The sequence below is a fragment of the Danio rerio genome, chromosome 12 (genome assembly GCF_049306965.1).
Source record: "Danio rerio strain Tuebingen ecotype United States chromosome 12, GRCz12tu, whole genome shotgun sequence".
Lineage (NCBI taxonomy): Eukaryota > Metazoa > Chordata > Actinopteri > Cypriniformes > Danionidae > Danio > Danio rerio.
Window position 1 is genome coordinate 50957227 of NC_133187.1, and position 14946 is coordinate 50972172.

Below are 14946 nucleotides of genomic sequence, written 5' to 3' on the forward strand. Positions count from 1 at the left end.
AGCCGCCCCCATGATGTCATTTAGCGGACCTAGTTGAAAACCAGACAGATCAGGCAGCATAATACAGAGAGTGGAGCAAAGCGCGTCAAATGATCGATATTTAAAAGGGGGAAAGAGAAAAATAGATGAAATATATTAATTTATATTAGACACACATCTGGGGCCTCATGTACGAAGACTTGCGTGGAAATCTTACTAAAACATTGCGTACGCACAAAGCTGTAAATGTGCGTACGCAGAAAAAAATTCAGATGTATGAAACACTGCGTACGCCGAATCTCACGCATATTCTTTTGTACATCTGAATGAACGTGAAACTGAGCGCAACATGCACGAGCACAAAACCCCTCCCTGCCTCCTCCCCCGTATGAATATGCTAATGACTATGCTAATGGAAAAAACCCAACGAAAAAGCAACGGCAAAAGCAAAAAGAGAAACTTTAAACAGAATGTGAATGTGAGGTGCTGCTTTCAGAGGTAGACCGGAGAAAAGCGGTGTTATTTGCAAGTTTGTTCTCCGGAATTAACAACAAAAGAAAACAATAGAGTGGGAGAGTTTAGCTGATGCGGTTAACACAGTTGGGTCTGAACATCGCACTGAGTGAATTAAACAAGAAATAGTGTGATTTATAGGTGTAAAATGTTGCAGTACCCTTAACACTCTCAGTGGCGCAGCTCGTAAAACACATGTCAGCATGTACTGACACGTTCGAGGTTAAACTCGGCTAGAATCCAGCGACTGATAAACTCTTTCTTCTATTTTCCTCACTACATATCAGATTTTGCCAACTATTAATCACGAGAAACACCAGTAGGAATCATTAATAAGTCTGTGCATCATATTTTATTTGCACATTTATTGAATGTAAATGTTTCTGATTCACGCATGCAAATTCATCTTCAGATAGTGTCTTTATAGCGATGTGTGTGCAGTAGATCGCTCAGATTACATGAGGAAAACAGGCGACTGCTGCAGATTGTGCTTTAATGTTTGGCTGCTCAACTGTATGATATGGAAACCTTATATACCTGCTAGATGAACCCGTCTCATACAGCTGCCATTGCAAGGCTCAGACACTTTGTAGAGAGGAATTTAACACAACTGCCTCTAGGAGTCGCCAATGGAAATAAAACAGACACACACAAAAAATGTGCGTACGCCAGCCATGAAGCTGCCGTGAAGCTGCGCACACTCCCACGTTCAGTTCATCGTTAGTAAATCCAAACGTGAGCGATTCTGAGCGTGAAACCTGCCGTACGCAAAGTTTTTGTGCGTACGCAGCGTTGATACATGAGGCCCCTGGTGCTTGTATTTGCTCCTGCTATACGTCCACAACTTCACACATTGGGTTAAATTAGGCTTTACAGTTTCCATGTTCAGTGCTTTTCTTCTGTATCTTTTTAAGAAAAAGGCAGTAGCTTTACAACCTGACATTCAATCAGAAGACAAAGTCAAAGCCGAGCTGACAGCCAATCTTTCCTAGACTCAGCAAAACTTGCAAACAATCCCTCTGTATTCCTGCAAGTGCAATATTTACACAAATATTTCTCATTCAAAACTTCAGCAACACTATTTAACTGGTGAATTTGTTTTACATTTATTTACACCTTGACTGATTTTTGTATGGCATGGCCATTAAAAATACAATGCTCCTTAAGCAGATGATGTTTCAAGTTACTTTTAAAGAGAGTGTTACTTCAGTCATGTTGCTGTAATGTTTTGAGAAGACTAGTGACACAATAAAAAAACATCAAAACCGTGAATCGGTCAAACTTTATAAAAAACCTAGATTTTTTTTTTTTTGCTAAATCGCCCAGCCCTAATTGCCCTTGGTCCAGACCAAATGAAGCGAACTACAGATGTGAAAGCACCCATAGACACAAATGGAGTAAAATGACCCTTTGAGCGATGTGATGACATCTTAAAGTTTTACCCTTTAGCAGTCAAACTCAGGTTTAAGGCGGCACTCATGTCTCATCACAAAGGGGCAAACAACACGGGCATTAAGCCCACAATCCTTGCACAACCTGTAGCTTTATCTGTTATCACTCTCTTCTGGCAGTACTCAGGGCTTGACAGTAACTTTTTTGATCACCAGCCACTGTGGCTAGTAGATTTCCAACAATACTAGCCACTCGCCAGTTTCACTAGCCACACTTTTCTTGTTGGGAAAATATATTTTATATGCATAAATTTGACTTTGGCATGCTAAAATGACTTGCTTTAGGTTTAACTTCTTGTGTGTATTGTGTATTAGCTTGCTCGGTGTGCATGAGCAAATGGTGTGTGTCGCAATGCAATCAGTTTTCATTTCACATGACTTTTCAGGGCTCAAAATTAAGGATTTATCAAATTTATCTCTGATCACACTAAATAAGTATTTCTTCTCAATTTTTAATGTGTCAAAACAAGGAAAATACAGCTGAATAGGTGCACAAAAAATTCAACAAAACTTCTCTTTAAAAACATTACATATAAAAAAATCATTATTGTCATGTATCTAAAAGATGCACAGAAATCTGTCCTGGCTAAAAGTCCCAGATCATCTGTTAACTACACATACACGAGGAGTAATCCCACAATAAAGCAATGTTATTGTAAAATAAAGTATAATTACGCCACTGTGACAAAAATAACTGTAAGCGAAAGAAAGCAGGTGAAACATACTGTGTTTGATAATGAAAGTATGATCACGTGCGCACGGTTAATACCAACCCGGGCTCATTGTGGAAACTTAGCCCCACGGACGTTTCTGCGGACCGCGATTTACGTCCCGGGAGGTACGTATTTGAGCGTTTTTTGTTTTCGCGGATCCGCCGTTCTCCGCCGTTCTCACACGAAAAGCTGCCGGATCGGCCGACTCGGCCGCCCTCCTCTTCCTCCTCCTCCTCCTTTCCTAAACCCGAGCGACGGTTTGCAAAAGCCGTCCAGAAAAAAAAAGCAAAAGCCCTCATCTTCGATTTCTACCGCGTTTTCGGATCCCGCCGCGTTCTCGCCCTTATTTTTCAGATTCCGTTTTTCGTCGTACCTGATTTCCGGAACCTGCTGTTCCCCAGACTCGATTCCGGTCGTCGTCCACCGCGGCCGGCTCCGGCTCCTCTTCCAAGCCCTCCACTCGCAGGCGAGCTGTCGGCCGGCAAGCGCGAAGAGGAGGGGCGGAGCGGCGCCACACCGCCCCGCAGCGTTCGCTCGAAAAAAACCAAACGCGGCCTTTTATGTACCTCCGGCCACGTAAATCGCGGTCTCCAGAAACGTCCGTGGGGCTACGTTTCCAGAATAAGCTTGGGTTGGTTAATACAGGCCTTTTAATAATCTGTTCAAAGAATAATTAAAATGAAAGCAGTGACCACTGCTGCTTACAAAACAACATGTATTTTTTATCTTGAGCTCTGGAAAGCAGCAGGACTGTCTGTGGATAAACGATCATCGATCTTTGTCCAGTCTATTTTAAAGGGAACCAGTTGCGCTTCCTTTAGGCATGGTTGGTTTGCGATGGTAACGGGAGCGCGCATGCTTTATAACAGTCGCGCACATCACATCACATCCCCTTTGCGCGAGTGATCATCCTCTCGTTCGATATTTACTTTCTTTTTTGCTGTTTTGCTCGCGCGCACATAGTTATTTTTGTCAGTCGTGCTGCTTCTCGATTCTAAGATCACATTTGGCCGAATATTGGGCCATGCTTATTGTCCAACCCTGGAGATTTCCAACCAGCTAAAGTGGCTAGTGGAGGTGTCTGTCTAACCCGCCAGAGCTGAAATCTACCTGCATTTGGCGGGTTGGCGGGTGTTAATGTAAAGCCCTGGTAGTACCCAATTTTAACGTGAGATTTTGGAAATCAGATCTAAATGTAGCGGGAACGGTCGGGTCGGATTAAAAATTATTCTAAGTGGGCGAACAAAGGCTGAATATTCAGTGGGAGCAGTCAGGTGCGGAATAAAGCCTGGCGGGAGCGGGACTGAAAAAACAGTCCCATGCAGACCTCTACCTATCAGTGTTTATGAGCGTGCGCTTTTCTCTAATTCCCAACTCTTCTGTGTTTTTGTGGTGTGTTAGATCTGGTGCTGCCCTCGGACTCCATCAGCGCCGCGGTCTCAGACAGTCCCGGCACACAGAAGAAAGCTCCAGCAGAAAGCAGCAGCAGTGTGATGGACCGGATCAAATCTCCAGGAACGGTGCGTCGGCTCTCAATGAAGATGAAGAAACTGCCGGAGCTACGGCGTAAGCTGAGCCTGCGCTCGTCCCGGAACCAGCAGCGTCACGGAGCGAGCGCCAGCAGCACACACACACCATCAGACGACGCCTCGCCTACAAACGCACGCAAGGAGTCCTCCAACGTGATCAGCAGATATCACCTGGACTCCAGCGCTCCCGCTCGGCCCACACGCAGATCCTCCCGCTCGGCCAGTAAAGGAGGATATCTGAGTGACGGAGACTCGCCTGAGCTGCTGCCCAAAGGGTCACCGATGCCTCAGGAGTCGCTCTCGGTGGCGGACGCGGAGTCTTTCCGCTTGTATTCGCTGGCGGATCAGCCGCGCTGCGCTCAGAGACTGTCAGGCCTGCTAACGGTGCATCTGCTAGGCGTGGAGGAGCTGCTCAGAGCTAATAAGGCTAGCAAAGAAGTCTTCTGTGCCATTCAGGTGGACGGAGTGACCCGCGCCCGCACCTCCCTGCTCACCTGTCGGGGGGCGTGTCTTCCTCTCAACCACACCTTCAATCTGGAGCTGGAGCGGGCACGGCTGCTCAAGCTGGTGATTTTGACGCCGGCGACTGCTAATGCTAGCAGTGCTCCCGCACGCAACCGAGTGTGCTGTGTGGGTGCGGTCGCCATTCCGGCTCTATTCAAAGGTGAGGGAATCGCAGCTGCTGCTCCATCACATGTTTGCAGATATTCTAGGATCTTTCTAAGTGAGGGCACTTGTTTATCTGAGGAATGATGCTAAATGCTCAGTTATTCCACTTCCCAAGCATCTCATAAAATTAAAATAAAGTTTGTTAGATGCTAGTATCAGCGTTGTCGGTTCTGTCATGTGTTGATGCTGTTTCTCTTTACTCTGGGTGTCGGCAGCGTCTCGCAGTCAGCATCTGTGCGTGCGTCTGGAGCCCCGCGGTCTGCTGTATGTGAAGCTGACCCTGCTGGAGCAGTTTGTGAGCCCGTTCCCGCGCCCCGGAGACCTGCCTCCGCCGGCGGTGTTCGGTGTGGAGCTGCGCCCCCTGGTGGAGAAGGAGAGCACTGCGCTGCGAGTGCCGCTCATCATCCAGAAGTGTGTGTCTGAGATCCAGAGGAGAGGACTGAGGGTGAGATCAAACATAAACCATATCAGAGGACGTTTGTGGGCAAAATCATTTTATTTAGCTTTTTAAAATGGTTTAAAACTAGAATTGGGTTTATTTTTTGTAATATTTCTGAGCAGTTCATGTCTTTACAGAAAGAGGAATCAATTCAACAGTATTAAAAAATACTCCGGGCGAGGCAGTGGCGCAGTAGGTAGTGCTGTCGCCTCACAGCAAGAAGGTCGCTGGTTTGAGCCTCGGCTCAGTTGGTGTTTCTGTGTGGAGTTTGCATGTTCTCCCTGCCTTCGCGTGGGTTTCCTCCGGGTGCTCCGGTTTCCCCCACAGTCCAAACACATGCGGTACAGGTGAATTGAGTAGGCTAAATTGTCCATAGTGTATGAGTGTGTATAAATGTGTGTGTGGATGTTTCCCAGAGATGGGTTGCAGCTGGAAGGGCATCCGCTGCGTAAAAACTTGCTGGATAAGTTGGCGGTTCATTCCGCTGTGGCGACCCCGGATTAATAAAGGGGCTAAGCCGACAAGAAAATGAATGAATGAATGAATGAAAAATGACTCCCAGTTGACTTGTTTCCATCCTTTATGGGTTTGTTTCTTCGGTTAAACACTACAGCAGATATTTTTAATGGAAGCTGGAAACCTGTAACCATTGACTGCCATTATATTTGTATGTCTTACTATGAAAGTCAATGGTTACAGGTTTTCAGCATTCTTCTAAATATCTTCTTTCGTGTTTAACAGAATAAAGGAAGTCATTAATGTTTATAATCACTTGAGGGTAATAGTGTTATTGCTTAATAATAATTCATTCATTCATTTTCTTGTCGGCTTAGTCCCTTTATTAATCAGGGGTCGCCACAGTCGAATGAACCGCCAAGTTATCCAGCAAGTTTTTATGCAGTGGATGCCCTTCCAGCTGCAACCCATCTCTGGGAAACATCCACACACACATTCACACTCATACACCACGGACAATTTAGCCTACCCTATTTACCTGTACCGCATGTGTTTGGACTGTGGGGGAAACCGGAGCACCCGGAGGAAACCCACGCGAACACAGGGAGAACATGCAAACTCCACACAGAAACACCAACTGAGCCGAGACTCAAACCAGCGACCTTCTTGCTGTGAGGCGACAGCACTACCTACTGCGTCACTGCTTCATAATAATAATAGAGTAAATATTGAGTTAATTTTCTATTTTGGGTGATCTGTCCCTTTAAGTGTTTGCAGGAAAACTCCTTAATTTGTCTTTTGTGCCAGGAAAATGAGCACACATAGAAAATGATTAGGGAATACTCAAATTTAAAGCATTTCTGAAGTTATGTGTCCAATAAAAATATAAAGAATTTAACAGGATGACACACGGACACCTCTAAAACTCCACTGAAAGCTTTTGTGATTTATTTGTATTGTTAGTTTTGGTATTTTCAGATTTTTTTTTTTATATAATCAGAAGGCAAACAAATGTAAAGCAAAAGTGGACAAATGTTTAGTTTTGTTTAGGTTGTTTGAACTTACTGATGGAAATGAAATATTTATTAGACTAGAGCAGGGCTTCTCAAACTGTGTTACGTGTACCAGTAGTGGTGTGCAGGCTGCCTTCTAGTGGTACGCAGAGTAATCCAATATGTCATTTGTACATGCAGAACATATTTAAAATTGATCAAAAATGGTTCATATATGAATATGATAACATATAGCCTATATGTATGAGGTCAAAGCAACATTTCCAGGTTTTGATGAATAGGATACTATAGGTTAACACTTTAAATTCAAGCACAGATTTATTTATTTTTACTTGTTAAGAACAGTAGCCCACCATTTTTAATGAACTTTTAAAAGCACATTTTAATTTAAACGTTGACTTTTTATTTATTTATTTTACATATAAGCACAGCAGTGTTAATGTTCAAACTATTTATAAGGTTTAAAGTGGCTGGGAATAATAAATATTTTTAATAAAAGTAATTAATCTGCCACATTAAACTGCAGAGCTGTAGCTGCTTAATTAGACATACGCTACTTTATTTCAATACTGGTCATTATGGTGGTACTTGGAGGGACTATTTTTTCTGAGATGGTACTTGGTGAAAAAAATTTGTGAACCACTGGCCTACAGCATAAAATATGCATATTTTACATAAAAAAATACATTTAGAGGTATAGAGTTAAACAGACTTGGCTATTTTTTAAGTTTGGCATCTGAACACTCACAAAAAGAAGACTCCATTCAACAATGTCAAAGGGACAGTTCACCCAAAATGCAAATGGTCATCATTAACTCATCCTTTACTCGTTTCAAACCTTTATGGTTTGTTTCTTTAGTTGAACACAAAAGCAGATATTTTGAAGAATGCCTGAAACCTGTAACCATTGACTGCCATAGTATGTGTTTTTCTTTCTATAAAAGTCAATAGTTTTTGATTATCAACATACTTCAAAATATCTTCTTTTGTAATTAACAGGATGAAGGAACTCAAACAGGTTTATTCCCATTTAAGAGAGAGTAAATGTTCGTTTTTGGGTGAACTGACCCTTTAAGTGGCAAAAAACACTTTAATTTCTTCTTTGTGCCCAAAAATGGCCACCAATAGGAAATGAATGGGAAAATACAAAGATTCAGTGTTTTTAAAAATGTGTTTAATAAAAATAAATAAGTAAATTTAACACAATGCAGATCAAACGTATGCATACATGAAGTTCTGAGTCTATAATATGCTCAATGTGTAAAACACTCTTTCACACAAACGCCCTTAAAGTCCACTGAAAACTATTCCCATTTACTTTCCATAATTATTTTTAATATTTTAAATTTTTATTCAATCATAAGGCACAAGGCAGTTTTTTTGTGTTGTCTGAACTTGCTGCAATTATTATTATATAATATTTATCAAACAAATATTACATAGAGCATAAGATATGCATATTTTACATTAAAATATAGTACTTTGAGGTATATAAAATAAAAAACATTTTTTAAAAATCTGAAAGAAAAAAATGGTAATAATAATTCATTTTAATATAGCGCTAATAAAACTTACACTTTAAATATAGAAGAATATCAGAAAAATAGTTATTCAGAAGATAAAAGTTTTAATAAACAAATAAAGTAAATATAAAACTGATGAAATACACACACACACATCACAAATAGGCAAGTCTAAAGATTAATAATAGATTTTATAAAGATTTTATATTTTAATTAAAGACAGCAATGTTTTTTTTCAGTGACATCTGTTCAATTAAATATTGTTCAATTAAAGTCTGCAGTATAAAGGATGCTTCTGGATTAAATGAACCTGTGGTAAAAGAGTGTGTGTGTGTGTGTGTGTGTGTGTGCGCGCGCAGGTGGTGGGATTGTATCGTCTCTGTGGCTCTGCGGCGGTGAAGAAGGAGCTGCGGGATGCGTTTGAGCGAGACAGTGCAGCAGTTACATTAAACGAGGAGCTCTATCCTGATGTTAACGTCATCACTGGTCAGTCAGACACGAGCTACACCATACACTTACTCAGATACCATTCATTTTAATATGTCATTCATTTAATCTTAGTTAACCCTGCTGTACTGTTCACAGTGACTGCCTTTTAGTGGTTATGTTGGTACTGTTTTTGCCCCATTGACTTCCATTATAATCACATTTTAATCATGCATTCTTGAGTGCTGCTGGTTTCCCCTGTTGGGATTAAGTGGTGAAGTGTGTCTTTATTACTGTTGATCATCAGTGTGCAGTATTATTAACCCTTTAGATCAGCCTGTGCTGAAGAGTTTCTGGCTCTATGTGGAGTAAAGCAGCAGGTTATTGGTTTGTAATTTGCGCTCAGGCATTTTAAAGGACTACCTGCGTGAGCTGCCATCTCCGCTGATCACGAGGACCCTGTATGAGGTGGTGTTAGAGGCCATGACGGTTCGTCCAGCATACAGGAATGACAGCGACGCTCAGAAATCCCAGAGCACCGTTTCTCTGCTGCAGTGTCTGCCGGAGCCTGAGAGGGTAAGACCTCACACACACACACACACACACACACACACACTGATCGGCTCACTGCAGTCACATACACTGGTTTTCATCTCTGTGTGTGTGTGTCTCCTGAAGGCGACTCTGTGTTTCCTGCTGGATCATCTGAGTCTGGTGGCGTCCTACAGTGACAGCAACAGGATGACGTGTCAGAATCTGGCGGTGTGTTTCGGGCCGGTGCTGCTGACGCCCAGTCAGGAGTGTTGGCAGGCGGGTCTGTCGGCTCCTGCGTGCGGGGGGGTCCTGCCGGGGTCCGGGGCCTCGCGGGGGGGACGCAGCTTTGCCCACAGTGAAGAAATCAACAGCGCCGTGGACTTTAAACGGCACATTGAAGCTCTGCATTACCTCCTGCAGCTCTGGCCGGGTGAGAAAACACTGACTGATCAATGACGCCCCCTACTGCTGGAGTCAGCTCCCAGACATGATCAGATGGTCACATCAAAACCTTCACTACTGATAAAGCTCATTTGATTTAGTTTTCGCTATAATTTCATAATGAGACTGTATTTATTTTACTCTGGTAAGTGCCGCTTTGAGGAAAGCCCTTATATGGAGCTGATGTGGGCGTGTGTTATGCAAATGACTAACTCAGTTTATGTGAGCAGGGATTTAGAACAAGTCCAAAATAATGAACAAGTCCAAATTCACTGACAGCAGTTTAAGAACAGACTCGTGTGCGCGGGTTGGGAATTAGGCCGAATGTTTTTGTGAGAAGTTTAAATGTGCGTAAAAATACAATTAAAAGATGAGACCCAAGGACATTAGCAGATTATTACAGCCAAACAAGCAAGCGAAAAGAAAAGACAAGGAATATTTCCTTGCTGATAACTTTGAAAATATTAGAAAAATAATACAAAATGTCACAACAGGGTGAATGAGTTCATATGTACATACAGCGGGGGAATAAGTGTTGAACACGTCCACATTTTTCTCAGTAAACCTATTTCTAAAGGTGCCGTTGATCTGGAATTTTCCCCGGATGTTGGTTAACAACCAAAGAAATCCATATTTGCAAAGGAAACAAAACTAATTAGTTTACAAATGAAGGTTTGTGTAATAAAATGCAATGACACAAGGAAAAAGTATGGGGTATGTGCCGAAGCATGCTAATGGGACTTTTAATTTGTCAGTTACCTGGGTTAAGAGCCTCCGGTGGACTGTATGCCAATGCAAAAACCGGTGCGTTTAAGGTCTGTTTTCTTTAAAAATCAGCGATCTCCACTGGCTGAGTGATATCCGATATAAAGTGGGCCTCAGATTGTAGAAGAAGCACTGCTTTACATTACATTTCCCCCGCCATGTCTTTATAATAAGAGCATTTATTTTACCCCAGTTTATTCAGTGGAGCTTCTGTGCTAACCTGCTGATTCTGACGGGCACGTGCGAGAACACTGCTTTTTGTCTTGTTTTATGCTTGAGCAACTAAATGAATGCCAGAGTCTGTTTAATTGATGTATTTTAATGACATTACAACATCAATACTGTAAAAGGAACCGTATAAAATAGAATACAATACACAATAACAGCTCACCGGAAGATTATCAGTATGGGAAGAGCACTACCTCGGCATATACCCTATTGAACACATGTAGGGAGGTGTATTTGGGCAGTGAAAGCCCAGACAGCAGCTGAAACCTCTCTGTAGTTCTTCATCAACCCTTTGCCCTTCCTCAGTGTACATGAATATCAGCTGCTTCAGTCCAACATCTACAGTGCATCTGGAAAGTATAGATAGCGCTTCACTTATTCCACAGATGTTTATGTGACAGCCTTATTCCTAAATAGATTAAACTCATTGAATTCCTCAACAATTTACACACAATCCCCCATAATGACAAAGAGTTTTTGAAATTGTTGCAAATTTATTTAGAATAAAAAGCTGATAAATCTCCTGTACATCAGTATATACAAGCTTTGCTCAACACTTTGTTGATGCACCTTTGGCAGCAATTACAGCCTCAAGTCTTCTTGAATATGATGCACAAGCTCTGCTCACCTGTCTTTGGGAATGTTTGCCCGTTCCTCTTTGCAGCACCTCTCAAACTCTATTAGGTTGGATGGGAAGTGACGGTGTGCAGCCATTCTCAGATCTCTCCAGAGATGTTCAATAGGATTTAGGTCTGGGCTCTGGCTGGGCCACTCAAGGACATTCACCGAGTTGGTGTTGTGCCGCTCCATTGATATGTTGGCGGTGTGCTTTGGGTCATTGTCCTGCTGGAAGATGAAGCGTCGCCCCAGTCTGAGGTGGAGAGCACTCTTGTGCAGGTCTTCATTCAGGATGTCTCTGTACATCGCTGCATTCATCTTTCCCTCTATCCTGACTAGTCTTCCAGCTCCTGCTGCTGAAACACATCCCCACAGCATGATGCCAACACCACCATGCTTCACTGTAGGGATGCTGTTAGCCTGCTGATGAGCGCTGCCTGCTGTTCTCCAAACGTAACGCCTGGCGTTCACTCCAAACAGTTCAGTTTGAGTCTCATCAGAGCAGAGAGTTTAGTTTCTGATGCTCTGAGAGTCCTTCAGATGCAGACTCCAGGCGGGGAGTGTCTTCCGTCTGCCCGCTCTACCATACAGATGCCTGATTGGTGGATTGCTGCACAGATGGTTGTCCTTCTGTAAGGTTCTCCTCTCTCCACAGAAGAGTGCTGGAGCTCAGACAGAGTGACCATCAGGTTATTGATCACCTCCCTGACTGAGGCTCTTCTACCCTGATCACTTAGATGGCCGGCCAACTCTAGGAAGAGTCCTGGTGGTTAAACATCTTCCACTGATGGATGATGGAGGCCGCTGTGCTCAGTGGAGTTTCAGAGCAGCAGAAATGTTTCTGTCACCTTCTCCAGCCTTGTGCCTCCAGACAATCCTGTCTCGGCGGTCTACAGACAATTCCTTTGTCTTCATGCTTGGTTTGTGCTTTGTCATGCACTGTCAACCCTGGGCCCTTATATAGACAGGTGTAGCCTTTTCAGATCATGTCCATCAGCTGAATTGAGCACAGCTGAACTCCAATGAAGCTGCTGAGACATCAAGAATGACCAGTGGAGACAGAATGAACCTGAGCTCAATGTAGAGCTTCACAGCAAACACTGTCAGTACTGATGTACAGGTGATTTATCAGCTTTTTATTCTTAATAAATATGCAGCAATTTCAAAATCTCTTACTTCACATTGTCGTTATGGGGGATTGTGTAAATCAATAAATTTTTTTTTTTGGAATAAGGCTGTAACAAACACCACAAAAGTGAAGCGCTATCAATACTCTCCAGATGCACTGCATGTTAGCAGGATGAAGATGAACCCAGCATGGTCATTTCAGCAAGACGGGGATCCAATACACAGCCAAGGAGACTCTCAGATGCTTTCAGAGAAAGAAAACCAAGCTGTAGAATGGCCCAGCCAATCACCTGACCTGAACCAAATAAAGAATACAGAACAAAGCTCAGATCTGATAGATGAGACCCACTGAAGCAGCAAGATTTGGACACTCTGTTGAAGTCTGTGAGAAACTCACACCTGAGCATGCATAAGCTGCAGGCACCCAAACCGCCGTTAAATAAAGAATTAAACACATTTCAGGAGTTCATCAGCATGATTGTTGGAAAGACTTCCTGCAGGAGGAGGTTTAGTCCTGTAACACTTAATTAATAATAAACAAATGCTGTCATTTAGCGTAATGTCATTTAGAAAATACCACAAAAGCACCCGTTATTAGACATGAATGTGTTTTAATGCTCTCTCTCTCTCTGCAGTGCCTACAAATGGAGTGCTGGAGGACTGCGATCAGCCTCAGGCGTCCCACAATGCATCAGTGCGCCTCTGTCAGAGAGCACCGCTCCATGTGGATCTTCCTCCAGCACAGGAAGTGGTGGTCTCCCGGAGAGGGCGTGGCCGGCTGGAGAGCCCACCCTGCAACCGCTACGCCGGCGACTGGAGCGTCTGTGGGCGGGACTTCCTGTCCAACGATGAGGCAGATTACGATGAGGTGGCGGGAAGTGAAAGCGATGAGGAAAAGAAGCAGGAAGTGTGGACGACGGCGGACGGTTTGTACATGGACGACTTCACACTAGACTTTGATGCACCGTTCACCTGCCGACTGAGTCTGAAGGACTTCGACACGCTCATTTCAGACCTGGAGAGAGAGTTAGCCAAACAGATCAACATCTGCCTGTAGAGTCACACACGCTTAGAAAGAGTGCAGCTTTCAATACATGCGTTCAGTTGCATGGACAGATACTCAGATGCATTTTAAGATGCTGCTTTAAAAGTAATGCAACGTTTAATACATGCATTCAGTCGCATCTACAGTATTTCCATTAATCAGATGTGTTTTTAAGATGCAGCATTAAAAATAATGCAGGTTATAAACCATGCATGTGCAGTATTGATGCTCAGTTTGCATTAATCAGTGCCAAAATGAATACAATTAGCATATTTTCTAGAAAACAGCAATTTGCAATGGTGCATAAGTCACATTTCAATATTACATACAGCATCATCAGTATAAATAAAAGAAAGTTCCAGACGTGTGTTTAAGACGCTGCGTTAAGAATAGTGCAGGTTTTAAAGCGTGCATTAGGTTGCATGTACAGTATTGATGCTGTTTGCATTGCATTGTTGCATAAATCACATAAAAACTGATTTAAAAACAACTTTTAATGCATGCATTAGGCTGCATCTACACTATTTGCATTACTCAGATGCATTTTTTAGATGCAGCATTAAAAATAAATTAGGTTATACACCATGCATTAGGCTGCATGTACAATATTGAGGCTCTGGTTGCATTAATGAGTGCCAAAATGAATATAATTAGCATAAGTGAAGTTGCATTGGTGCATAAACCACATTTCAATAATACATTCAGGAATATCAGTAAATATAAACGAATGTTCCAGACGTGTTTTTAAGACGTTAAAATCAGCGCAGCTTTTAAACCATGCATTGTTGCATCTACAGTATTGAGGCTCTGTTTGCTTCGCATTGGTGCATAAATCACATTGCAATATAACATTCAGCACTTCAGTAATATTAAACTGATATTTAAAAACAACATTTAAAACATGCATTCAGTTGCATCTAGTTTTTGCATTGATCAGATGCATTTTTTAGATGCTGCGTTAAAAAAATAGTGCTGGTTTTAAACCATGCATTAGGCTGCATGTAGAATGTTGATGCTCTGTTTGCATTAATCAGTGACAAACTTAATACAAATTACATTTACATTCAGGAATATCAGCAATATCAGTAAATATAAAAGAAAGTTCCAGACGTGTGTTTAAGACGCTGTGTTCTGCACATCGCTCCATTCCAAATGTGTTTTCTGAAATTAATGCAGGTTTTAAACCATGCATTAAGTTGCATGTGCAGTACTGAGGCTCTGTTTGCATTAATCAGTGCCAAAATTAATATAAATAACATATTTTCTGGATAACAGCAAGTGAAGTTGCATTGGTGCATAAAGCACATTTCAATAATACAGTCAGAAATATCAGCAATGTCAATACATGTAGAAGAACGCTGCAAAAAAGGCTTCTCACTATTTTTGTCTTGTTTTCTGAGATGAATATCTAAACGTTATAAAATCAAGATGTATTTACATGCATTAAATACAGATGCATTAAATGGTGCAAATATC

General features: G+C 42.3%; 1 protein-coding gene across 1 annotated transcript in view; it reads left to right on the forward strand.

The window, feature by feature from the left end:
- The window catches only part of syde1 (synapse defective Rho GTPase homolog 1), a 40976-nt gene extending 27286 nt beyond the window's left edge, over nucleotides 1-13690 (forward strand). The window contains exons 4-9 of the mRNA XM_691479.11: nucleotides 4058-4849; nucleotides 5070-5299; nucleotides 8645-8771; nucleotides 9118-9287; nucleotides 9390-9675; nucleotides 13061-13690. Coding sequence (XP_696571.7) covers nucleotides 4058-4849; nucleotides 5070-5299; nucleotides 8645-8771; nucleotides 9118-9287; nucleotides 9390-9675; nucleotides 13061-13482 — 2027 coding nt within the window. The 3' untranslated portion in view covers nucleotides 13483-13690. The remainder of the gene's footprint in view (nucleotides 1-4057; nucleotides 4850-5069; nucleotides 5300-8644; nucleotides 8772-9117; nucleotides 9288-9389; nucleotides 9676-13060) is intronic.
- The last annotated feature ends 1256 nt before the right edge of the window (nucleotides 13691-14946 follow it).